Genomic DNA, 25660 nt, shown 5'->3' with positions numbered 1-25660 from the left:
CGCTATTGAAAAAGTGGCAAATATTTGTGTTTATCTATGAAAAACGTGCCTCGGATAAGAATTTCTGATATTGAGAGATGATTACTTGCGCGCGCGTCAAAGCAGTGAGTTGTGGGAATTAAGAGATTAATTGACAAGAATCCCGCATTGCATTAGACGCTGTTCCGTACTGGCAATCTCCTACACCAATCGATATCTTCCTATTGACGGCACATCAATGGTTACAATCACGCCAGATCCGAAACGGCTCTTACCGACACCTCTCCATTGCAAATGGACTGAACTGAAACTACTAATAAAGAGCAAACATCTGCCACTTAATTGCACAATGAGTTTTCAACCAGTGGCGATTTATTTCATAGTGGACGCTTTGCTTCTCCAGTTCTGGATAGATGCTCATTTATTGAGGAGAAACCTCACTGCAACCGTTTGCAATGTGTAAATACAATAGTTTCAAACAGCTGTGGATAACCTAAAGCTTCATCCTGAATGCAAATTAGTTACTGTTTACCGGGCGGTTATCTTATCTGAAATTGAAAGGCAGTTGTAAAGTGTGAATCGCGGGATACTACGCAATACTACTTTTTGATGAACCAGTCCGTAAAATGCGTATCATAGTTTCAAAAGTCTTTCAAACAGCGCACGATGGATTTTTGTTTAATATTTGCCTTACTACAATGCTGTACGTATGTCAGAAGCTGTTCCCGACGTCAATTGTCGTTTGTTATCCCCGAATGTCGTTTGTCCCCTTCGATATATAGTTCGCACATCGTAAGTCTCCATTTGAACTTGAGGTGGGTCGTGCACCCTGTTTCGAGTAATTTATGCTGTTTGTATTCGGGTCACCTCAGGGAGCTAAGTGCTGCACTTAGCAGCTCTGTTGAGAGGGTAACGTCATGTAGTGCAGGTACACATCATGGCAACTTTATTAGAAAATGCTGCCATGGCAACGTTTGACGCAATAAAAAAGCCCGCTCTGCTACATCATGAGTAGGAGAACAAGTCGCGTTATCTTAGTATTTCAGTACACAAGTGTTCGATTGCATAAAAATGAAGACCTGTTTCCAGTTTCAATGATGCCTGGAAACGTTGAACAGAAAAGTACTATTGCGTACTTTTGTAAACATTTGCCTTCATCCGGGACACTGACACGTGAAAACCGAATCAGTAAGCTATTTCTTACATAGGGGAGTCACTCTGAGATTGGCTAGTCCTGGTAAATGAGGAAAACTAGGCAGACTTACATCACAGTTATGTCTTATCTGGCGTGCGAGATATCTGTAACTTGCTAGAAGTGCATGACATGCAATTTAACAAATCAACACAATGTAAAAACCCTGACAACTTCCTAAAACAATAAGCTCCTTTAATTTCAAAGTCGAAGAGTTTAACGGATTAAGTGACACGAAACAGACTCTGTCACGGAGACTTCCTTTTTGACTATTTTCGGCACTTGGCTTGATTTCCCAGCAACTTATCATTGCTGACACACTTCCTACGTGGCTTGTTATCTCTCTGTCCTTCTCGCTTATTCAATAAACTTCCTGGCTTCGTCAAATTTCATATTTTCCACACCATTTTGACGTACGGACCGCTGTTCCTTGGTTCATTCAAGTTTGCGTGTTGTCTCGATTCACCAGAACTGCAACATGGCCTCCGGCAGTTTGCGATTTCTCGCACTTTCAATTGGAATATTATCTCTTGGTAAGTACCTGCGCATACCGCTCTGCCGCTAAAGCATTCTCCGAATCAATAATCCTATCACTCATTAATTTTCTTGAGCAATGCCAACACTTAGGAGGGGGCCACCGGGACCAAGCCAATTTTCTATACGTATTACAGAGTGAAATTGATTTGAAGGACTTCTGTGTACTCATCCTCACACAATTGTATTACAGTGGTTTGCGTTGTACCGTTGACAATACGGGAACTGGACATACTGTCTATATTGAGGAGTTGCTAACAATGTCAGGCGCAATACTTGTCTAGGCAGTAATATCAGTCAATAGCAAAGAAATCAACTACAAAAGTTAAAACATTGTCTGGAAGGAGGTCACGCGAAGTCAAAACGAGACAACACATCCATACATACATACAGCTGACTGTCCAGAACGCATCATTTGCGAGTCTCGTTTGTGCCTATCTTGTGCATATGTTGTTCTGACTACGTCTGACCTTCTAAATAATGTTTCAACTTTCGCAGAGATAATTTCTTTTTGATCGACTGATATTAACGATAGAGACGATAGTTACACCTGCCAGTGTTTGCAACTCCATGTAGACATTATGTATTGCCACAGGTTCAACGCGAATCACTGTATCTATATGAATTCGAAGTGCAGAGATACTTTTTTATCACAAAATAATTGAACGATTTCAAAAGCATTTAAATTCGCCATTCATTTGTACTAAAAATATTGTAGATTCACTTGTTCAAGGTCACTTGATCTAAATACTGCACCGGATATATTACACTAGTCGTATATTGACTTTGGTCTATCTGAAAACCGTTAAAATGTATCGATAAACAATATCATTTCGATTTATGACGTTAATAAACAAACTTTATTCTTAATAGAAAAATGTGGGCGATGAGAGAGTGACTATACCTTAATTCTGAACATTGCCCTTAAGTCGTATTTTAAGTTGAATTTAATTTGACTTCAGCTAAAGCTTTAGGATAAAAAGAAGAAAGGAAACGAGGGTTCGTTGTAACTACAATGAAACATTAAGAAATGGTTAGGCTCCAGATGCGAGTATCTGTTGATCTTTCTGAACGAATTCATAAAACCACCATCGTGGGTACATATCCATGGAATGAGATGTTGCCTACGTGTAGCCCTGTCCTGACCTCCTCACGAAGACGAGGGTGGACGTGTGAGGGAAGAGCCCCACTGAGGGTATTCGTTTTACATGTATATCATAACCTTTGACATTTTACTGGTTTCATTGATATGATATATTTCAATTTATCAAGGCAACCGTATCTCTCAGTTGCATTTCCAATTCTCAGTACAGAATCACGTGCTCTTTTCGTTGTAATGGACAAAATGCAACACTAATGTTTATGGTTAACGTTTGCCTTTGGGTCAAGGTAAAGAATTCTTTGAAGCGCAATATGATTTGATTACTGATATCCGTTAAATTGACACACGTGGAAAAACATGTTTTATGGCTCACGAGAATATATGAGAAACGCATTAAACTTTACACCAAAAATTGTTTTGTGTGGGATTTTCCTTCCGTACGCAAAAGTAACAATTTAGATTTCCTTTACAAATTTAGAACACCTTACTCCCTCCTGTTACGTATATATGAAAAGGAAGAGTGTATCGTGGAAGTTAATTGGACCAATGCATAAGTGAAATGTACAAGTTAAAGGTTTCAAGTTTCTTTTGCTGTGCGACAGTAAAAGGAGAATTTCTAGAGAAAATTAACTTGCCTGTCAATTTATTTGGGAGGGACGACTTACTTCTGTTCGTCCGAGCCTTGAAGTCAATTACGGCTTATCTGCCGATCCCTGATTTACACAACTCGAATAATTTTGCTTCGTCGTTAATACGCCGTCATTTCATATTTACGTCGGCACTTTTGGAAGAGGTCAAATCCCAGGACATGGAAGTCATTGCGAAATAACAGCGACCCCTTCTGAAATCAAAATCGACTTTCTCCAAGATAAATTATATATGTAATGCCTGCACACACACTAATGCCGAGTTTCCTACCTTGCAAAATTAAACTTTCGATAAGAGTATTTCTCCCTGGAGCGGAAGAACATTATCAGTATTTCTGTAATTCAATACCTCCAAATTCAGCTGTTTTTCCAAACCACGGTGATTAAATACATTGGATTACTTCATCAATCCAATTCTTGGATAATTTTCTTTGCTATACGATCGTTTACGTTCCAATTTAATTTCCAATATGAAAGATTGGTTGTTTAGGTGAATCTAAATTAGGCAACGGCGTAGAGGATACACAAGACCATATTAGCCTGTGTCCAATTTTTAATTGAATTGACCCGTTGTTGAAATTTGAGAATATCAGAGATTTTTAAAGCCCCGAAGACATCTGTTTCAACCCGTATTTATTTACAGTTTTATCTTTCGCTTGATTTTTACTTCACCCTAGAGAAGGCTTTGTCACTCAGGGATGGATGAAAAACTGACAGACCGAGACAGACAGATAAATGTACAGATAGATAGAAAGACAGACAGACAAACAGATAGATAGATAGATAGATAGATAGCTAGCTAGCTAGCTAGATAGATAGATAGCTCGATTGATGGATCTATCCATAGATAGACTCTAGCACGGTATTAAGGTAATGCGCTCTTGAGCAGGGCACTTTACCCCTTATTGCTTATTGGGTAATGGGAAGTGGGCACCTCATCTTCTAATTGGGCGTGCGCCTGTCAAATGATTGATTGAATATAAGAGAGAGAGAGAGAGAGAGAGAGAGAGAGAGAGAGAGAGAGAGAGAGAGAGAGAGAGAGAGAGAGAGAGAGAGAGAGAGAGAGAGAGAGAGAGAGAGAGAGAGAGAGAGAGAGAGTGAGAGTGTGAGTTGTTGAGTAGGCCGAGGCGGTCAGTTATTAGACAGGAAGACATACAATGGATGACACACTGCTTTAATCAAGTGTGTTTGAGAACTTCAAGGTAGAGGTTGTCGTTTTACTTCAAATTCATCGTGGATATCTCACCATCTACATGCACACTGAATACTCTATTATATCCTCATTTGTCACAAAACGGCACCAGTTCCTACATAAAATTTTATTTTTACCTCTCTTTATTGCTATACAGTTTTATGTAGTGTGTTAGGCCAAGAATGTACATTCGATAGCTTGACAGACAGGTTATGTGGGTGGCATGCCAGATTTGGAAGAGATAACTTCGGCTGGGAGGTCAAACAAGGTGGCCCAACCGACAAGAAAACGGGACCTTCACAAGACCAAACTGGGGGTAAGTGACGTAATGGGTCAAAGTTGACTTGAAAAGTTTAGACGCGAAAGTTGCACGGAAACAGGCTTGTCCTTCATATTTTTGTGAACCGTCGATCCTTTATGTCATAAAGTCAAATATTGTAGGCCTACCCTAAATCCGCAGCTGTCCATTACGCAGTGACTCTACATTGCCAATGCCTTTACTTATAATTCTACACAATCCTTACAACGTAGACGCTGCTTGTATCCAAATATTGGTAGCCTTGTCGTCTTAAATCGCAAATTAATGTACATTGTGGACAATTTCATTTTAACTTTACAATTATCAATTTAAGCAGCTATACTGTATTTCACACTTTCATATTCTTAACTGAACATCGGTAACGGACAAAAGTAAAGTGATTGTTTTAGTATTTATTCTTGTTTGATCCTGACAATTCCTGTCAACCTTATTCCTACACCATGTAGCTTTCAACTAGCACATTGTCATAGGGACCAAGTACTAGCGTGACTGTGACTCGATGCCAGCAAGTTAAGGGCTTGAATAAAGCCATTTATGACTTTTCTCGAAATACATTGAATATAGTGATAGGCTTTTATGGTTGTTATGGTAAAGTTAGAGCAAGGCTTTTGGTTTTATCAACTTTTTTCTTTTCATGAAAAGGCGGATTTTACATGTTGGCCAGCTCCACCTTCGTTGCGGCCGGAAATACCAAACTTCGACCGAAAGGAGATGTGGCGAGATTTGCCAGTCCTCTGATGAACACCACCTACAGTCAAATCTTCCGCTTTTGGTACTTCATGTACGGACGAAACATCGGTTCCTTGAATGCTTACATACTGATTAACGGTACTGGCCAACTTGGAGACGCTGTGTGGACGCGTAACGGCAATAAGGGACCTAATTGGTTGCTTGGAGAAGTTCGGATACCTATCCACCAGAAATTTCGGGTAAGAATTTCCCTCTGTCAATATAACAACGAGAAAAGATTATAGTCAATCAACCAATCAATCAATCAATAGACTTGAAGTTTTATGTTGCTAAAATCACAAATAAAAAAAAGCTAGATCCTCATTCAGAACGACAATTTGTAATATTTTAGACTTATCTTGTCCAAACCCTTGGAGATAGGTTACAACTCTTTTTATTAAAGGTATCGTTTTACAGCCTTGAAACCGGATTTGAATTCGTTTTGTCATAAACAGTGTCTCGAGATGCTCTCCCCTGGATGCTCTTTCATGTCAAAAGAACATGTAATTCTGCTCTCTCATTATTGAAATCACGATTCGAATCGAGTACAGCGATAGCTAGATGCTGTAGCATCTAAAGCCCTGTTCTCTCAGCTGGAGTCGGTGAAATTGACTATCAGTTATAGGGGTTTAGTTCCTGTCGGAAGTAAAACGTTTATTGCTCAGAAATGATTGATGACACGAACAACACAAGTCGGTATCTTTTTATATTTCTCGTGACCACTTCATCAATTGATGCCAATGACAAGAAATCGTGGCATTTCATTATCTTGTGACGATTAAAAATACTCATTTTGTTGATGAAGAAAAGTGAGTTTATAATACTGACGAGTTTAAAATTTACTGATTAATGTTCACGGATTGCTCTTTCACATTTGAAGGCTGAATATTGAGACATCATTTTTCAAAACTGAAACCCCTCTTATCGACAGGGGACACACATGCAAAGTCGGTCAAATAGCCACGTGAAACTTGGTATTTATATGCGATCAGCGATTTGCGGATCAGGGTCTCTGACGTGACTCGTTGATAACAGAAATTAAGTATCATCATATTTGACTTCATTATTAGACAGGCTCCATAGATCAGTTTTGATTGACAACACGGAAGAATTTTTTTCCAAAGATTAATAGTAGACAATTCGACTTGAAACATTCACACTATATTGAAAGTAAATTTGAACAGCTACTGTTCGTTTGAAATGATGTATTGTTTAACTGTGCCCTTTATGAGAATACGGGGACTGTCTGACAAAAGCAATAGTGGAATACTCGGACGCTTCTTTTGTAACAAAACTTATTTGTTTTATCATCCCAAGGCAATGAAAATCCGCGCTCGTCTGAGATTGCTTATTAAGCTCGCACGTAAATATCTATTTCCCTTGACAGGTCATTCTGGAAGCCGTGGTGGGCAATGGTGTATACGGTGATATCGCCCTCGATGGCATCTCTGTCAGAGGTAATGGAGTTGTCTCCTAACGTTGAGCACGTAGTTGTAAAAAGCAAGCTCACCCTGCAATTTAGATTTTGATGTGAATTGCAAAGGTCATCTGAATGATTTGCGTATTGTTCGAACATTTTCTAAAATATAACTTATTTCCCCTCTGTGTAATACATACTGTACTCCGGGGAATTAATGATTACGCCAACCAATTTCATAAAATACTGTTTTGTCTGGAAGAAATAAGTCATAATTCATATTTCAAGATGACGTTTGATAACGTAGATACTCGCGTGCAAATTCATTCTTTATCAAATTATATTGCAGGAAGAGGTTTAGCAGACGTCAATGACGTCTAGTACTGTTTTTATTATATTTTGTTTTAAATCCACGCTTTCTTTGATAAGGGTCTTCTCCAGCTTTCTCGCTACATATCATAAAATGAAGCACTAGACGTGAAAGAGAACTGTTCGAAACTTTGATTGACTGTCTCTCAAGGCTTATATTGTTATCAATATTTCGTGTTGCTATTATTGAAGACCTCTATACAATTCTTGAAAGCATATGTCGGATACAGGATGTTTTGATTGCGGGATTGCCTTTACATCTCACATATCACGCTGCATCCTTCATCGAAAGCGTCCTTTGGTCGCTTGGTATATAAATAAAACCCGCAGAGAAATAAAACACACAAAATTCTAGACACTTTATCATAAATAAAAATTAATTCATGCCACACGTTAAATTTCGACAAAGAATTTGATAGGAGCTCACTTTATCAGCGCGTTCTTGTATTTTTAGACATGGCCTATGATTGTACGTTTGAAAGTAAAAATATCTGCGATTTCACGCAAGAAAATGGAGACCATTTTGATTGGACGCAAGGCCGAGGAAAAACGCCGACCAAACGAACGGGTCCGAACAGAGATCACACTTTCGGAAACACAAAAGGTAAGAATTTTTGATGAGTGACAGGAAACTCATCCGGGACATGCAATGAAATCTAGTGAAAAAGAACAGCGTGGCTCTTTAAGTAAAGCTGCGTTTATTTTAATCTTTGGGAAAGTGGTTTTTCGAAATTTCACACTTCAAGCGGCCAATGAGGTAAAATTGATGATTTGAGGTCGACGGTTGCTCTTCAAGAGGAGATCAAATTAAAGGAAATCGATTATGCTATGTCTTGCTACAACATTGCGATGTCGTTTTTTTCTACAAAAAATCGAGTAAAAGCTTCTTATATTACCAAATTTACAAAGCAGACGTTCACGGTGAGCTGTTTTCGACGTGCTGCGTTACACTTACATAAAAATTTCAATCGATAAACATGCTGTGTCCTTGTAAACACCACGCAAGAATCCTTCATGACATATACTAGTTTGTCTCGTTTGATCATTTACGTAATTAATTTAGAAAAAACAAACAAACAGAAATTGAGAGAGAGAGAGAGAGAGAGAGAGAGAGAGAGAGAGAGAGAGAGAGAGAGAGAGAGAGAGAGAGAGAGAGAGAGAGAGAGAGAGAGAGAGAGAGAGAGTAATCTAGTTACACAAGGGAATGGAAGTTGAAACATTGTCATACAGCTCACTCATAGTGATAAAAGGTAATACCATAGTTGCTTTTTTCATCACCTTTCTCCATTCTAATTGGTCAGCCCGTGAGACAACCTAAATACGGTTTTGCCTCATGTCGATATCAACCCTTCCGTACAACAATAGGATGAATATAGCTTACCATTTCATTAAAATGACTAAATTATAGTCTTTTGCTAAATGGATAGTTTTCATTTTTTAGACGAAACGTAGTTCACGAAACTATGCTTGAATATAATACACTGTTTGGTATGATTGCCATGAACACAAGGCGAACCAGCACCAGCAATAACCCCTTAGATCTATGTAAAATATTACTGCTAGAGGCGATGTAATTTCAGTTTGGGTGTTATTATATCTGCAAACTTTCAATCCGGTGAGCACAGCTTGCAATGTGCATATCTGTTGGAAGTGAAACATGTTGATTTAGTAGATGAATTATAATCTAGCACGGAAAAAATTGTTTCTTGTAAACCGACTTGCCCTATAATTCAAGTATGCCAACTGTGACATTTGTACGTTCATCACATAAGCGCATAAGCTAGAAAATTTGAAAAAATGGAGAATTCTGAACTTATTTGTTCTATATTCAAATAACACCACAGTCAAATAATAATTTGAAAATGTTCGAGGTCTACCTAAAGGTATATTATATAACATGTTTCCCATTTTGGTTACATTTGGTTAAATTTTGATTTTCTTTGTATCCTTTGACTGTTTTACTGCAAGAGTATTGACCGAAATAGATGTCTATTTAAAACCAGATATATTTAGTGGTCTTCTGTTTTAACAATAACATATTGCTTTCTGTATTAGAATTTTCAATAGCGAATCAATGCATTTCCAATGTTTATCGCGGTCAAGTATTTCAAATAGAGTACAGTACTGTCATATTTTTCTCTCTTTAATTTGGCATAGGTGCCTACATGTATATTGAGGCCACTGGACCGAGGCGCAACACGAAAGCCATGTTAGTGAGCCCTGAATTCGTCAAGGGACCTGGCCCGTGTAAAGTGTCTTTCTTCTATCACATGTACGGAACCTTCATCGGAGAATTAGCCGTGCATGTTAAGAGCGCAGACACTGGGAAAACGTACGGGCAGGAGAAGATGGCAAAAGGCCGGCAACCAAGGCAACGTCTGGCAAGTGGCTGAGGTTGATATTGGGGACGTAGATGGACGCTATCAAGTAATTTCAATTTCTTAATGTATCTTTCGTGTTTCCATGGCCACCCTGAGTTATCTAAAAAAGAAAAAAAAAGAAATGCCGATCAAAGCATCTAAGGCAGCATCTCTTTCAGTAACATGTGCCTATGTGTGAAGGACGACAAGTGGTTTTGAAATACTGAGAGTCGGCTGTGAGTCACCGGGTCTCACCGTCACACTATGCGGTCGTCTTGGAACCGGTGATTTGGTTGAAAACGTTTCTGGCAAAATATCACCGCGACACGTTCACATTTTTATTGTATTTTGAAGTTATATCCATGAGACAAGACGTCCATTTTGTTGATACATGATTAATACTGTGATTTATAATCCACCACAGAATGGCCTTTATTACTCTTCTTGCATACTATATTCATCCGATCCTCAATATCGCCGTTGTTACTGCCTACCGTTTCAGCGTATCGAAAGCAGTCTGCAACGGTAATGACATTCAACAATTAAGCAATTGAAATGCATTGCCATATTTTTCACCTAGGTGGCTTTCGAAGCAAGCAGAGGAAGAGGATCTTTGGCTGACATTGCCATAGACGATTTCAAATTACTCGGAAAGCAATGCCAGGGTGAGTTGTACCTCAATAGTTGACCCACCTGTTGTTGTTTTTCAAGGGACCGGCATTTTTCGCCCAGGAGACGTTGTATGTAAATAATTGAAATACATATATTGCGTGGATGATAAAAGCTAGAGCGTTGACGTCACGAATCTGTTATCTCGGAGTCCCTTCAGTTTGGCAATGAATACTTATCGATATATTTGACCCAACTATACTAGGTATTGAGCGTGTAATCTTTGATATTACTTTGAAAGTCATAACACCCAAGTTATCAAATGAACCTCGACATTTCCTCTGTTTCTATCACCACCGTTCTCCGAAACAACATCTGGTCTGATTGTGCATAAACTCTGTGATAAATAGTGATCTCATGCGAATTACAATTGATGGTGCATTAATATACGTAGATTACAAAGGTATATCATATGGGGCACCCATAAATAGCCTTGTTCCCTTTAGAAACAAACCAGGCAAAACAGTTAATATCTTTCAGTTATCAATCAGATTAGAAACATAATCACTAATCTGACCTTATCACGGGTGAGGAAGACAATTAAGATATTCTTTCGATAATAAATGATGTTGTCAGCATTCTTTCTCAGTGATATATCTGTTGACATGATACATAACTATTTATCAAAAATACCGATGTTACAGTAATTGTGAAGACCCATATCATACGTCAAAGTGAAATCTGTGTACAAGTGTAAGATCATTTCAATAGCAGTAGCAATATTTTAGAATCATGAGGGTATTGATTTATATCTGATCTTCCGGTGACCGTATTATCAAAAATGCACGGCGCTGTTCGATTTTTGTGTCGCGGTATATAGTAATACAACCGCATGCCTGCAACCAGACACAATATTTAAACATAGCGTCTAGTGTCGTCGATCACTGCTACGTTGTCATGGGCATGTACAATTATTCGTGATATATGACGTGATTGCCTCCGCAATGGTAATTTAAGAAAATGGACAAAATGGTATACGGCACTGCAATCCTCGTCCCTGACCTTATTTCAAGTGTCTTTACATGAATAGGGTAATTAACCAAATTCATTCAGAGGACAGTGATGAGGCAATAAACAGACAATTAGGGAAACTGAAATTGACGTACAGGTATATAGATACAAAATACAGTGCTGTTCAACGAAATGTTTACGAAGCGCCAAATGTAAAAAAAATAATTTCCACAATCACGCTTAATAAGAGATAGGTGGTGGAAAATGTATATATATATATATATATATATATATATATATATATATATATATATATATATATATATATATATATATATATATATATATATATATATATACATATTTACATACATACATACATACATACATACATACATACATACATACATAAGTACGCACATCCATCCATCCATCCATCCACACATACATACCCACCTCACTTCCATATCGAAGTAAACATGAAGGGGAACATGAACATGACTCTATGATGAACTGTCATGTCTTACAGATCCCTGTGCCTTCGACAATCCATGCGAGAATGACTCTGAGTGCCTTGTACTTGAGAACAATGACTATATGTGCAATTGTACGGAAGGCTGGAGTGGGGATAAATGTGATCAAGGTAACTGATTATTAAGAAAACCATTTTTAGAGTGATTATGCTCTCTAAATTTCACCTATGAAGCTTGCTCAGACATCTGTTCGGTGTTTTAAAAACTAAACATACTGTTTTGATCTGAGCTTAATCTTCCGATTCAGCAACACCGACAGAAGCCCGTCCACCCTAGGTCCTATGAACACGACATTCTAATTGCCCACGCAATTTACTATCTTCACATGTCGCTGGCTTATTTGAAGTTTCAAATGTTGATGTTTCCGACACGAAGGTATTACGGGATTAACGTGGTGGTAATTGGCCACAGCTTTCCATTTCATTTTTGTTGTAAAATGATATAATTCGGAAAATCTTTCAAATGCATCGGAAGTACACTGGCGGCAATCGACGCAAAATATGGGATTTATCCTATCAAAATACAACCGCAACATTTTAATGAGAGTAAATTCATAGAATCCTGATCGATTCCGATTTCCACTTCGTTTGAGATTAAGACTTTCGTAATTCAATCACTGTATTGCACATTGACAGACTATACGATGAAACATGTCAACGAAAACTTTTCCCGTTCTCGGTACAGCGAGATTTTCAATCTAACAGATGCGTTCAATATTTCAAATATTTCACAATTTTGGTTTTTTTTCAGTTGATGATTTATGATTATAGGGGGTTACGTTCACTAATGATATTCATTCTTTTATTTTAGATTTTGATAACTGTGTATCAAATCCTTGTTTGAACAATGGAACGTGCGTCGATTCGGTTGGCCAATATAACTGTTCCTGCATGCCGGGCTTTGATGGCAAGATTTGTGAAGAAGGTAAACTTTTCAACAGAAATTTTACTCTACCGAGAAAAAAAACAAGGGCAGCGATAAACGACTCACAGACATCTATGCAATTTATCATTTATCAGTACTGAAACAGTAGACAGGTGGTCGGGCGACGAATCTAAAGACATTCATGCAGACAGAAAAGCTGACAGTCAAACTGATGAACGTGTCACACACATCCAGACAGAATCACTTGCAGCCTGAATAGATAGTGTCAAACAGGCGCTTTAAGCTTGATGACCGGACACCAGCACCAACACGCTATCAAAATATTGCAAATCTTCACAGAAGTCCTAACAGACAATGAAATAGACGCTTTAGGATTTGCTTGAGGATGTTTTCGGAAAGCGAAAATATTATCCTGCTATACTCGTCAAGTCTAGTGAATTTTAAATTTCTAACATTCAATACATTTTTAGTAGGGCTACATACATATTTTTTTTATGATTGACGATCAAACGAATGCCGATACAAGTAGGTATAGCAGCCCGAATGACCGAAAAGAAACACATTAGCGATTATGGTCAGACTCAAATCTTCACTCCAGTTTTCATTCAGAATGTGCAATAAAACACAAAAATACATCTCTCTCTGAAATCAGTGAAAGCACGCGCATGTGTCATGGAAACTGAGAAGTTGAAAACTATCACAGCTAGAAAAGCTGATTCTCTCTCTGTCCTGCAGTGTTGATAAAATCATGTGCGTCTTATGTTCCTTCAATTTTGTCATGGAGCATGGCAAAATGGATTTGGATATGAGATAATAGATGCAATTAAAGTGTGAGAGAAAAGGGGTTAAGGCAATAAGGAGTGCTCCCGGGTAAATAGATGCAAGCTCACACCGACAAGGGCGCTACAAGATTGGGTAAATGGATGAATGAATGGTGTGTGAATCAGAATGGGGAATACATATATCTCTATAAAATGTTCTTAACTGGCCATGAACATCAAAACGGGCGGTAGACCAAGACCACAGCTTGCTCTACATCCTCCCATTGGAAACCTTTTTGTGGTTTCCTAGCAACAATTCTGTCATAACAGACTCCGTAATTTTAATCATACTGTGTTTGCAACGACCGTTTCTGAAAAAGAGATATCGATATATCTTGGTAGATAAGAAAAAGCCAGTCAGCGTCTCATTTCAAAGATAAACAGTACTCCATTTTTATTCAGGCGTCGGAGGGATTCAATAAATGATACTATGTACATTGCTGAACACTGTAGTCTGTCTGTCTCTTGGTATTGCATTAGTTTTAAAATTAGTCGCATCTCTTTAATTCCTCTAGAGGAAATTTGCATGTAATATACAGCGGAAGTGAGCGTGTGGATTGATAGCTAAAGGGCAATGCCGTCTTGAGAGTCAAATCGTAAGTTCGTCAAGTGATTTTGTTCAATTGCTCTCCCATGTAATGCTTTCTAAATAGTAATTTAATTGTAATCTTCCATGTGCTGTGTCTATGACATGAACGTTTCCAGAATGCGTCGATCTGAACAAGAACTGCCCGTACTGGGCTGGAATCCAAGAATGTGGCAAGAACCCGGATTATATGCACGCTTACTGTCGCAAGAGCTGTGCCATCTGCGTTGAAGCAGGTAAGCCTAGTCACAGGGTGTATTGTGCACTAACTTAATAAAACGCATAATGTGTAATTATGGTCGCTCATCCGTGTAATTGTTTGTTGGTATTCGTCTGTTATCGGATTTTACATGGCATTAGTTAACAGTTCATCGCGTATGTTAATTGCCTGGACTTGTCGAGTGGCTATTTGCAGCAACCTTTCGTCCTGCCCATCTCGTGTTTTGTCAAAAGCGTATCATCATACGTACACACTCTGAGCACTTTTTCCTGCTCGTTTTTTTCTTTTTCAAGTTGAATGCTGTACTTAATGACAGTCTTGTTTTCATGTGTCTTTTCCGTGCAAAAATGTTTCTTTATCTTATTTAGTACTGATCTTGGTAAAGCTAAACATAATTTATACAGCAAAATGTTACTATCTTCAGTTAAACCTAATCACACTAGTAAGGGGGCACACAGATTGCGTAGATAATAAGTTCATCCTTTCATACTATTGATCTTTCTGTGTTTTGCTTTCCAAAAATGTTAAAACATGTGTTACATACTCAGATCAATGTACAGCAAGAACACGAAATACCATGACACAACATTTTCATATTGATTTGAAATTTTGGAATCAACACTTTGTCAACATGATGTAAAGTCTAAGCCATGGCACAGTGATCTCCGAAATCGTTTGTAAATAGTTTAAATTTGCATGTTCGCTAACTTTAGAAATTTGGAAATACATCCTGACATAAAGGATTCCAAATCGGGTATAAAAAGTCATCAAGATTGATCTGTTAATCTACCTCATGCAATTGGATGCTTACATTTATGTTTGGAGCGATAAAAATAAATGTAATCCACGGCACTGGCAGACATAAAGCTTACTTGGTTTCGAATATTGCAGAAGCTAATAATTTCAACAAACGGAAATTTTTTTGACTGCTTCATATCATAAGGGAGGGCGTTGATAGTAGATGGGGAAATTATAAAGATGAAGTGATCTCTTGATGCGAAGTCCTGACCTTAGGAATATTGACAACAAGGGTCTTCTGAGACCCGAAGTTATCTCTTCGGCAATTCTGCCAGACTACTATCTTTTGAGTGTGGCATTTAGACAAGTCATTCTCAAGTGTTACTTCGCTTTATTGCTTTAATGCGGAGAAGGCTTTGCCATAAAATCAGCAGGCCCTGTGCTGAAATTAACTCGGGGAAATATGTACACATAGGACAAAACGAGAGAGGAATTTCACAAACAGAGGTTTCGAAAATTGATGGTGGGGAATTTGGATTTGGATCATGTCTTTGCCATACGTAGAATGGCGGCCATTTCGGTCGCTATAAGGTAAAAGATCTGTTTAAATTCGCTTGTTTATAAATTGTGAGCAGGTAGTTGTACTTTAGGGGGTATATTAAAACAGGGTCTCTCTCTCTCTCTCTCTCTCTCTCTCTCTCTCTCTCTCTCTCTCTCTCTCTCTCTCCGTAACATCACACTCACGACGATAGTTTCTTATCTCGTCCATGGATAACTTTGTTTCATGTATGAAATTCAATGCGCATGGATTTCAAATGGCTTAACTTTAACCACAGCCGCGAGCTAAATTTCACTGAAGCCCAAATTGGTCAAGTTGGATGAGTTAACACACTTCACAATGATATACCACAATTCCTGCCACGTTCGTTTTCCTTCAAACAAAAAAGTTTCCATGAGAAAGTAGCTTACATGATCACGAACGACGACGTGATTGACAGTCGCTTAAGAATTTGTTGTGGCACCCTAACGTTACTATTCTTGCATCAATGCCCTTTTCCTGATGTGATATTCATGGCGAGCGTTCGACCCTAACCTTTTCCATAGGTCATCAGAATTCAGTAGTATATACATCATAGCATTGCAGCAGTATTAGCCTAAGTTAGCTGTGCCTTTAATGGATGTCATTAGGAGAGCGAGCAGCATTTCATCGGAACACAATTCTTAAGAAGTAGATTCAAGAGCGAAAAAAGACAGTGTGAAATGTATTCCGATCACGAATGCAGTCAATTATTGGCGATTTGGAAAATGGGGAAGGAACGTCCACGAGGAGGAGGTATTCCCACGTCGTGTGACGTCATCGCCTGATAGGATAGACTAGAGCGGATGTATTATCAGCGATTAGCCATTGCAAACCGATCATTATTGTTTTCAAATCAGCAACAAGAAGCTTCTGTGAATTCAAATGAATAACTATTGACTGTTTTCGAAAAAAACCTGAAAAGTGGTTTAGAATTGCATATGTTTGTCACTGTCTGAAACCTTTCTTAATAACACTTCTTATTGACGACACCCAAGTGATTTCATCTACGAGACGGCTGTTTTTTTTCAGTCTGTGAAGATAGCAGTCCGCATTGTCCGCTGTGGGCGAGTCTCGGCGAGTGTGAAAAGAACCCCTACTACATGGTCGCTTACTGTCAGCGAAGTTGCAGAAGTTGTATTATTGGTAAGACGTACATATACACCCGTCACAAGGGGTGACCAATGTTTTGTATGATTGGCAATGGCATTAACAACGACAACAACGTTAGCAAAGGCGCCTACAATTACACCAATAACAGCACCTTTATTTCTGGCGATTCTTATAACAGCAGTACTTCTACAACAACCGTTGCATGACAATTTATTTTTACAATCGTAGAATAACAAGCATGTCAGCAGGATACTTTAATGTAATTCTGTTGAAGAGCCTGTGGTGTGCAAGATCTGATCTGCTTGGTAAAGTTTTCAACGCTTTACATATGTATGCACTCATTTTTAACTGCATATGATAAGAACAACTATGTAACTTTGTAACATTTTTATTAATTTTGTGATAAAACATGTATTATCCTCATCTCCAAAAATATGTTGATATTTATAGCATTAGCCTGGTAAACGCCAAGCATTGCGTCTACATCATGATATGTTATTGTTGACAGTTTCCTGGGCCGTAGCCTGACGTAATTTACCAAGGTTGCAGAACCTAGCTTTACCTAGAATTTGGGTAATTTACATAAATTTACATATTGACGGTGTGGAGAATTCTAGGGGGAACAGCCCCCGGCCTTGGTTTCTATAACTTTGGATAATACACGCATGTAGACAGTGTTGACAAACTGAATATTTATGCGAATTTCGAGATGATTTTAGGAGCAATCTGAGAAACTATTTTATACAAACAGAAGATAAATTATGGAAGTCCGGCGTTACCAAACTTTCTAACACGACTGTTGTGTTACAGATATTGATGACTGCGACCCGAATCCCTGTCAAAATGGCGGCGAATGCCAAGACGGAATACGTGACTATAACTGTACCTGTCGCTCTGGCTTTCATGGGAAAGACTGTACTAACGGTAACTATGGCAACGAAATATTTAAGCACAGTATCGCCAGACCGTCGCGGTTGAATTCTTTCTTTCTTAAAATATTTTGAAGATATTCATCGCACTAACGACAATGACAGGTCATCAAATAATACTTTCGTTTCTTGTGGGCTATGCCCATGGCTGACATACGACTCTGGTTTTGGAAAAGTCAAAATCCTGAGGAACAACTTACATGTTTTCAACTTAGATGTTTTCAAAAGAACTTCAAATAATATGGTATTATTTTTTTCTTTCTTGTCTTTGCAGAAATAAATGAATGTGAAAGCTCTCCTTGCCTGAACGGTGGTACATGCATGGACCACCACGACTACTTCAACTGTTCGTGTCTAAGCGGATGGACCGGTCATTATTGTCAAATCAGTGAGTAAATTCGTGTTTCATTGACTGCATGGACGAAATTAGTCTGGTTCCCTGCCCCATTTCTACCGCTGGCTGCGCTGCTCACGAACATTTTGGTGAGACGTGCAGCCAGCGGTAGAAATGGTGCAAGGGACCAGACTTGGACGAAATGTGAGGGCGCTTTCTTTATGTATGGGGACAATCAAGGTAAAAGCAGGTCTTCTCTATACTCTCATTCTAATAAATGAATTACGTTCCACTCCATTCATTCATTGATGATGGATCAGCCAGAGTTGGCAGCTTTGCATGCCGTCTAGGAGAAACCAGAGGTAAAAAACCTAAGATAAGGGAAATTCTCTAGAAACTTGTGTCCGAAAACAATGCATAACACAGGACCACGGGGTGGTATCGGACTTCACCTCTTTTGTTCATTCCCTCAATACGCAAACAAAACAACATCTTTGTTTTTTATGATAACCTGGACGAATCCATCTGTAGGCTGCTGAAGTGGCTAGATAGAGTGAATGTCTAATTCCTAACTTTCAAGTAATAGCTCCGTAGCCCCGCCCACACAGTATCTATCAATGCCGCGTGTCAAATTCACGTAACGCGAAGACATCAATTTCTTTCTATACTCAGATACCATCCAACCGCGAGAAATAATATAAGGCACCTCACGACTTTTCACTTGGTAAGGAAAGCTACATTAAGTTAATGTGCTGGCGATATTTGCGACTTAATCTCGGTATAGTTTATATAAGCTCTTTTTTACTGTATTTATCTAGATGTCGACGAATGTGAGAGTAATCCGTGCCAACATGGCGGAACTTGCATGGATTTACTTAACGGTTATAAGTGTGAGTGCACACTGGGATACGAAGGACCTGACTGTGAGGCAGGTAGGTGTCAGATACTGACCTTCGCTAGGAAAAGGTAGCTACATTCTCAACTACAGAGGGCGAGCTCAACAAGATTGGATGTAATGCGATACAGCCACAACACCTGCGCAATATTCGTCAGATTCCAATACCGTTACCATAAATCGTAATATAGTCAGAATGACTGAAGTACTGTCGTCTAAAAAGGGTTGTAGGTCATGGGTATCGGCACCCACATGTGTACCAAAGACTAGATCGAAATCATAGTTCCCCGTTTGCATAACATTAGCTACATCAGAATTATCTATTCAATTAATCGATCAATTTTCCGGTCCACGCCAACTTCTTCGACAGATGTCAACGAGTGTGCGACTAATCCTTGCAGTAACGGTGGCACTTGCACAGATGGCATTGCTAATTATACATGCACGTGTGCCCCTGGTTGGACAGGACCAAACTGTACCGTTGGTGAGTATTTTATAAACCAGCAAATTAAATTTCCTTTGCATATTGTTCATAAATGAGTTTAAATCAGTACTTTAACGGTGAGTACGTGTATTTTTCATATGTCAATACCAGACGGAAACTTTTAAGAGACTAACCTTTTCTTTCCATGTCATGTTTAAGATTTTGACGAGTGCCACAGTTTACCGTGTCAGAATGGCGGTACCTGTTACCATGGAGCCGGTCGTTATATCTATGTCTGCCACTGCCCGTCAGGCTGGGAAGGAACAAACTGCGAACAAGGTAAGTAATATTAATAGTATTTCATATTTATTATATGTATCATCAGCATCATCCTAATTGCCAAGCAAATCAGTGATTACACAATCAACCAAATAGACCGACCCTATCGGACAGTAACGATTTCGCTGAACATGCGAGGGTTTTTCATATAAACTTTCAGAACGGCTCCTGACCATCGATCTGCAAACAGACGCCATATGTGCGCTCTGTATGGCCAAGGTTATCAAAATATCAGAAAGTAATAGTCTCCCCCTCTCTGTCTCTGTCTCTGTCTGTCTGTCTCTGTCTCTGTCTCTCTCTGAGAAGATGTGGACGAGTGTTTGAGCAATCCGTGCATAAACGGTGCAACATGTTTAAATGGACAAAATCACTATAACTGTACCTGTCCAGAAGGATGGCAAGGCAAACACTGTGAAACTGGTGAGCAGTCATTACCAAACCTTTGTTAAATGTTTTGTCATTTTTTCAGACGCTACTCGTTGTCTTTAATTGATATCGTTATTTCAACCATTGTCTTACTGCCCAGTTAAATTTATCTGTAACTTGTTGTCAGTTTTTCATCATTTTTGTTCGCGTAGCAAGTACATTTTTTGGTCTTCTTCCCGAAGCACCTTGAAATACTCATCATTCGCCTTGTCAGCATAAGCTGCGTATATATGTGTGATTTATTTTGTTTGAGAATGCATTCATGTCTGGACATAAATTCTTCCGTCAGCGACAAAAAATCCGTTTCATAAATACAGTTTGTCTAAAAACCTACTGTATCTCCACGTGCACGTAATAGGTATTAAGCGCCGAGCCTGTTATTATATCAGTGATTACAATCAGTACATCCACAAGTATATTGGATACATGTTTTTGTTTCGACAGACACCAATGAATGTGAAAGTAGTCCGTGTTTGAATGGCGGCTCGTGTTTCCATTCTCTCGGTGACAGCTTTTACGTCTGCGCATGCCAGCCAGGCTGGGAAGGTGATCGTTGCCAAGTAGGTAAGCAAACGCGTGGTACACAGTTGACATAAGTTCCCGATGGTAAATTATGAACTCAAGACAGGTTAAGTATCAAATATCGAAACACTTGGAAACAAAACTTAACGTTTCATTTGGTGTGTTGCCAATGCTTGCCATGGCCTGGATTTGTTAATAGAGCCTTACCTACCCCATGTCTGGGAACGTATTGCTACACTTTCTCTCTTCACAACAGCTTGTCTCGAAGTTGGCATTACTAACACAATGTTTCCTTGTTTACTAAAATAAACAAGCAAACAATCTTGAAAATTCTGAAAAAGAGATCTGCCAATTAACAAAACTTACAGCTATGAAACCATATGCATAAAGACTCAAACATTGTCGAAGGTTTCATATTCTCCGCATAGTCGTTTAGCTATCTATGCTGCGTTTTATCCATTGATTCTTTGATCAGATCATTGGTTCAGATAATCGTGTTATTGCAAATTCTGGCATCATCAAGATTTCGTTCACTGTGTCAAACAAGTAACGACTTCCTTTGGATGTACTTATCGGGCAGATATTGATGAATGTGGAAGCAACCCGTGTCTGAATGGCGCCACCTGTGTTGACAAGTTGGCGGATTACTCTTGCCAGTGTGCAGAAGGTTACAATGGTGATAATTGTCAAGATAAAGGTAGGTAATTTTAAAGGCCCAATAGCCTTATCTTTTAGCATTAGTTTTGTCATTTTACTTTCAAACTAAAATAAATTCCTTGGAATGTACTGATTGAGGGGTGTTTATACAAGTATAATAAAGTGTCCACTGGGACTGCATGTGCAATTTTGAGCAAGATAAATAATAAACGTTTACCCAAATGTAAAATGGCGCCCTCATCCGAATAAAGCAAAAAACCTGTAAATTGTGCATATATGCATTGGAATCTTCACAGAAACAACAGAGTAGTCCAATATAATGCATAGTACTGAATGTTTTCCATATGCCTTGTTTTCTTTGTAATATTACCGGTTTTTAAAATGGCGAGAAATCAAAATAACCGTTTAAAGTCGAACCTTACTAGTCCAATATTTCAGTAGTAATAGACTATATCCTTTAAATTTGTAGAATTTAAAGAAAACCACAGAAAATAGAAAGCCTTTTTCAGGTCAATGAATTTCAAGAGTTAAAACTACAGGGGCTTTAATGATTCATCCCCCTCACACACAAACACCCGCACTTTCGCTTGTGACATGATCGAGAAGTGGCTAATAATATCATATGTGTTCTTTCTCGTCAAAGTTTTTGTGTCGACCACAATCAAGACCACGACAACAGTTTCACCGACAGCGCCATCATCGACCACAGTTTCAGACGCTGCAACTACTGCTGTCGAAGCAACCAGGAAAAATACGGAAACTTCAACGATGCAGTCAAATGAAACGGGCACATCTACACGGAACGACGAGCCATCATCGGCAATACCGATGAGTACGAGCGAGCGACGCGTTTCAAGAATACCCGAATCGACCACTGCGGAAGAAACGCAAACATCGAAAGCTTCAACAGAGAAATCGGTGGTTGGCACGACCAAGCGACAGGACAGTTCCACGGTTGAGTCACAATCAGCAACGCAGACCGTCGACCAGGATGACGATGATGATGACGGGGAGTACGACGATTCTGACTATCAGAACTCTGGCGAAAGCGAAGAATCTGTGGATTATAGTGCACAGACAGATACACCATGGAAGTCAAGTACCACCATTGAAAATTTTTATACCTCGCCTGGGGACCGGAAAAATGACGCTTTAACACAAGTCTCAAGAGCGGTCGCTGAATCTAAGGAACCCTTTACGCCCACAGTCAACCAAAAGCACTTTCAGAGACAAGATAATTTTAAGGGAAACAGTCACGTGGCCACAGCGGCAGCGATCGTCACTGTCATGATCATCTTGGCCATTGTGGCGGTGGTCTTTGCGTACGTTTACGTCAAACGAAGTAGGAAGTGTTCATCCTATAGCAGTTCGACGTCATCCGACCATTTCAATTTGACGAGGCACGACCATGGCGTGAAACGAAACAGTGAGGTATCGCTTTCAACCAGCGTAGGATCGGAGGGCGCTGTTGACAATACCTTTTACAGTATCTAGCAACACGAAAAACTCCCACCTTCCGTATTTGTGACATCAGAGCGGAATAATTTGAGTAAAACTTAAAGATATTGGGTTAATATTAATAAAACGTTAGAACGAGTGATGTGATATTGTCTCATGTGACACAATGACAATCTCACAACACATCTGAGCTAGCACTAAATTTCGAAACAATAACTCCATAATCAGTCCGGGTCATTTCCAAGATTGGCGACTCATTATGATAATGTAATCCGGCTTTTAGCCAATCAACGATCATTAATAAAGTACAGGTCACGCTGGGTCACAAATTACCCACCAAGTGTGATCGGCAGTTTTTGGCCGCTTATTAAGCCTCTGTCTTGTGAATTTCGACTGTCAACATAATCCACGTTTCTGCAGAAGGTCATGTCCAACAAGGAGTCCGATGAGTGAAGAAATATTCGAAATATTGACGATTCATTTCTACCCCCAGTTTATCGATTTCGCTCAAGTACTGAGAATCATTTTGTGATTGTTCGTCATCTCTATTAGAAATACTGTTAGAAAGGTTATTTGTGTAGGTACGCATATGGCGTTTTGCAAGAAGGAAGAGCGATGTCAGAGCTTTAAAATGATATCTGTTTTGTGTTGTCCTACGCAGACTAAAAATGGTACGCGATTTTGAAAATGTGTTGACAGAGTGGCAACACAACTGTTCGACATAGGCGGTAGAATTTGTGCACGCTGCCATCTCCGATACAAATGGGGTTTTCTGAACGATCTGTGTGGGTATACGATTTATATTTCGCAGGACTTCAGGCCAGAGTCCAGGAATCACAGTGATATATGGGGTTCGGTTGTCTAAGCCAGAATAAAAATGGTTCGCGATTTTGAAAATGTGTTTTGACAGAGTGGCCACACAACTGTTCGACATTATATGACAGAATACGGCGCGAGAGTTCGACACAGTATGGCGTACGTAACGAAGGGCGCATGTGGAGGTTGCCAGGAAATGCAATTTTTACTGATGGCGCGCTGGCCGCTGATTGGCTAACGAGAGGGGAAAATATTATGGTATAGCGTCGCCAATTTTGGAAATGACCCGGACTGATTATAAACCATTCGTCCATTCATAGAAAACTTCGATCAACACAGGCGGAAACCTTGGTCTGATGTTCTGTTCAGATATAGACCAAGGGGAAGCCTTTTACAGGACAGTGGTTACAAACTCAAGGCCACCTATTACTGGAAAAGGGGTGTTTCACACTAATTATTCACACCCATATGATTATTGAATATAGTTCGTTTTGTCATGTCATGGTTATTCCTCATGACCTCAGATATCTGTGACAACACCTTGAAGAAGTAAAGTTAGAAAGTCAAATGCAAGGTCAACAGAGGATGAGTCCTCGGTGCACGATACAGGTTATTTCCTGCAGAACCTAAAAATAGTTAATCTCTGCTATTCCATTTCCCTTCCCTTAAAACAAAGGGGAAGTTGAGATCACATTTTAACTCATCATCTCTTATTAATAGATTATTAGAGCAAAAGAACTTTAGAAATGACCTGAACGGGACGTGGAACTGTGCTCCTGACCAACTTATTCATCCAGTGGTACTAAAAAAATTGATTTTGTTTTTTATCGTGTTTGTCTCTTATTAACCATTATATCGAAGCATCGATTAAAATACCATCTGGTATTGTAGTATAGTGAACACAGTTTTTCGTGAGATTTGTATAGATTAGACGTGTGTACATTATCAAAACACTCCTTTATAATTTTAAACCGGCAAAAGAAGCAAATTATAAATGACTGAGAGAGAAAATTAGGATTTGAGAGCAGGTCTCATTTATAAGCCAAATGCTAAGCTCTTTTGAATCTCTACAATCTTTTTAATTTCATTTTGTTTACAAGGCGAATTTCCTTCCTGTGGCTGATATCAGCATTGTAATTGTATATAGTCGTGGATGTATCATGAATAAAAGCATCCATATCATTAAAAGTATTTCTTAAGATTCCGTCAGTCTTCATCATTAATATCTAAGTTGTTAATGATCAAACAAAATTTGCTCACTGCTGGTTAAGTTTAAACTTTGGTTCACAACACTAAATAAAAAGTTTTACCTCCAAAAATTTTCGAACAACCACTGTGTCCTTCATCAGCTGGACTTATGCTGGATGACGTCAGAGCGCACATGCGCTCTGACAATCTTGATGTAGATCTCAGCTAAATGATAACAACCCCGCCTTTATTAAGGGACGGTTGCAGGGCCCGGATGTAGATAGCCTCCTTGACACCTCGTTCAAACCAACGTGGATCTTTGTCTATTATGCCATTAAGGGGATCCAGACGTGTTTCAAACCTACCAATACTCTTAGACAAATTCTGGTTGCCCCCAAGGTTAAATCCAAAAAGGAAGACACTGTGAACTCCATCTATCTCATTCAGTGCCTCAGTGATTCATACATCGGAGAGACTGAACGCATTTTAAGGCCAGATTAGGTGAACACAAACGCCCCATCTTGTCGGGGAATTCGGAAGTGGCACACCACATTCATAAGACCAGTCCGGATCATAAAACATGTTAAGATCCTAGACAAAGATCCACGTTGGTTTGAACGAGGTGTCAAGGAGGCTATCTACATTCGGGCCCTGCAAACCGTCCCTTAAGTGACCACAAAGCTAGCACATATGTAAAAATCATCCTTTGTGAACTTCCCCTTTAATAAAGACGGGGTCG

General features: G+C 39.1%; 1 protein-coding gene across 1 annotated transcript; it reads left to right on the top strand.

The window, feature by feature from the left end:
• Positions 1-1608: 1608 nt before the first annotated feature.
• LOC139121852 (fibropellin-1-like) lies at positions 1609-24924 on the top strand. The gene is made up of 20 exons (XM_070687079.1): positions 1609-1704; positions 4804-4962; positions 5608-5894; positions 7082-7151; positions 7935-8084; positions 9638-9907; positions 10421-10505; positions 11990-12103; positions 12804-12917; positions 14405-14521; positions 16853-16966; positions 17744-17857; positions 18137-18250; positions 19015-19128; positions 19462-19575; positions 19735-19854; positions 20161-20274; positions 20725-20844; positions 21383-21499; positions 22103-24924. Exons 6-20 carry the CDS (start codon positions 9785-9787, stop codon positions 22951-22953), a joined length of 2445 nt encoding a protein of 814 aa, XP_070543180.1. The 5' UTR covers positions 1609-1704; positions 4804-4962; positions 5608-5894; positions 7082-7151; positions 7935-8084; positions 9638-9784; the 3' UTR covers positions 22954-24924.
• The last annotated feature ends 736 nt before the right edge of the window (positions 24925-25660 follow it).

The sequence above is a fragment of the Ptychodera flava genome, chromosome 21 (genome assembly GCF_041260155.1).
Source record: "Ptychodera flava strain L36383 chromosome 21, AS_Pfla_20210202, whole genome shotgun sequence".
Classification (NCBI taxonomy): domain Eukaryota; kingdom Metazoa; phylum Hemichordata; class Enteropneusta; family Ptychoderidae; genus Ptychodera; species Ptychodera flava.
The sequence above is the reverse complement of the archived record's forward strand: the minus strand, read 5'-3'. Positions and strand labels throughout refer to the sequence as shown.

What these genes read in the sequence shown, in the direction of transcription:
- LOC139121852 (XM_070687079.1), top strand. Translation starts at nt 9,785, where the DNA reads ATGTTAAGAGCGCAGACACTGGGAAAACGTACGGGCAGGAGAAGATGG. An exon ending in TGGGGATAAATGTGATCAAG is followed by an intron (nt 12,104 to 12,803) that starts GTAACTGATTAT and finishes CTTTTATTTTAG; the next exon opens with ATTTTGATAACTGTGTATCA. An exon ending in AGGACCTGACTGTGAGGCAG is followed by an intron (nt 19,129 to 19,461) that starts GTAGGTGTCAGA and finishes CTTCTTCGACAG; the next exon opens with ATGTCAACGAGTGTGCGACT.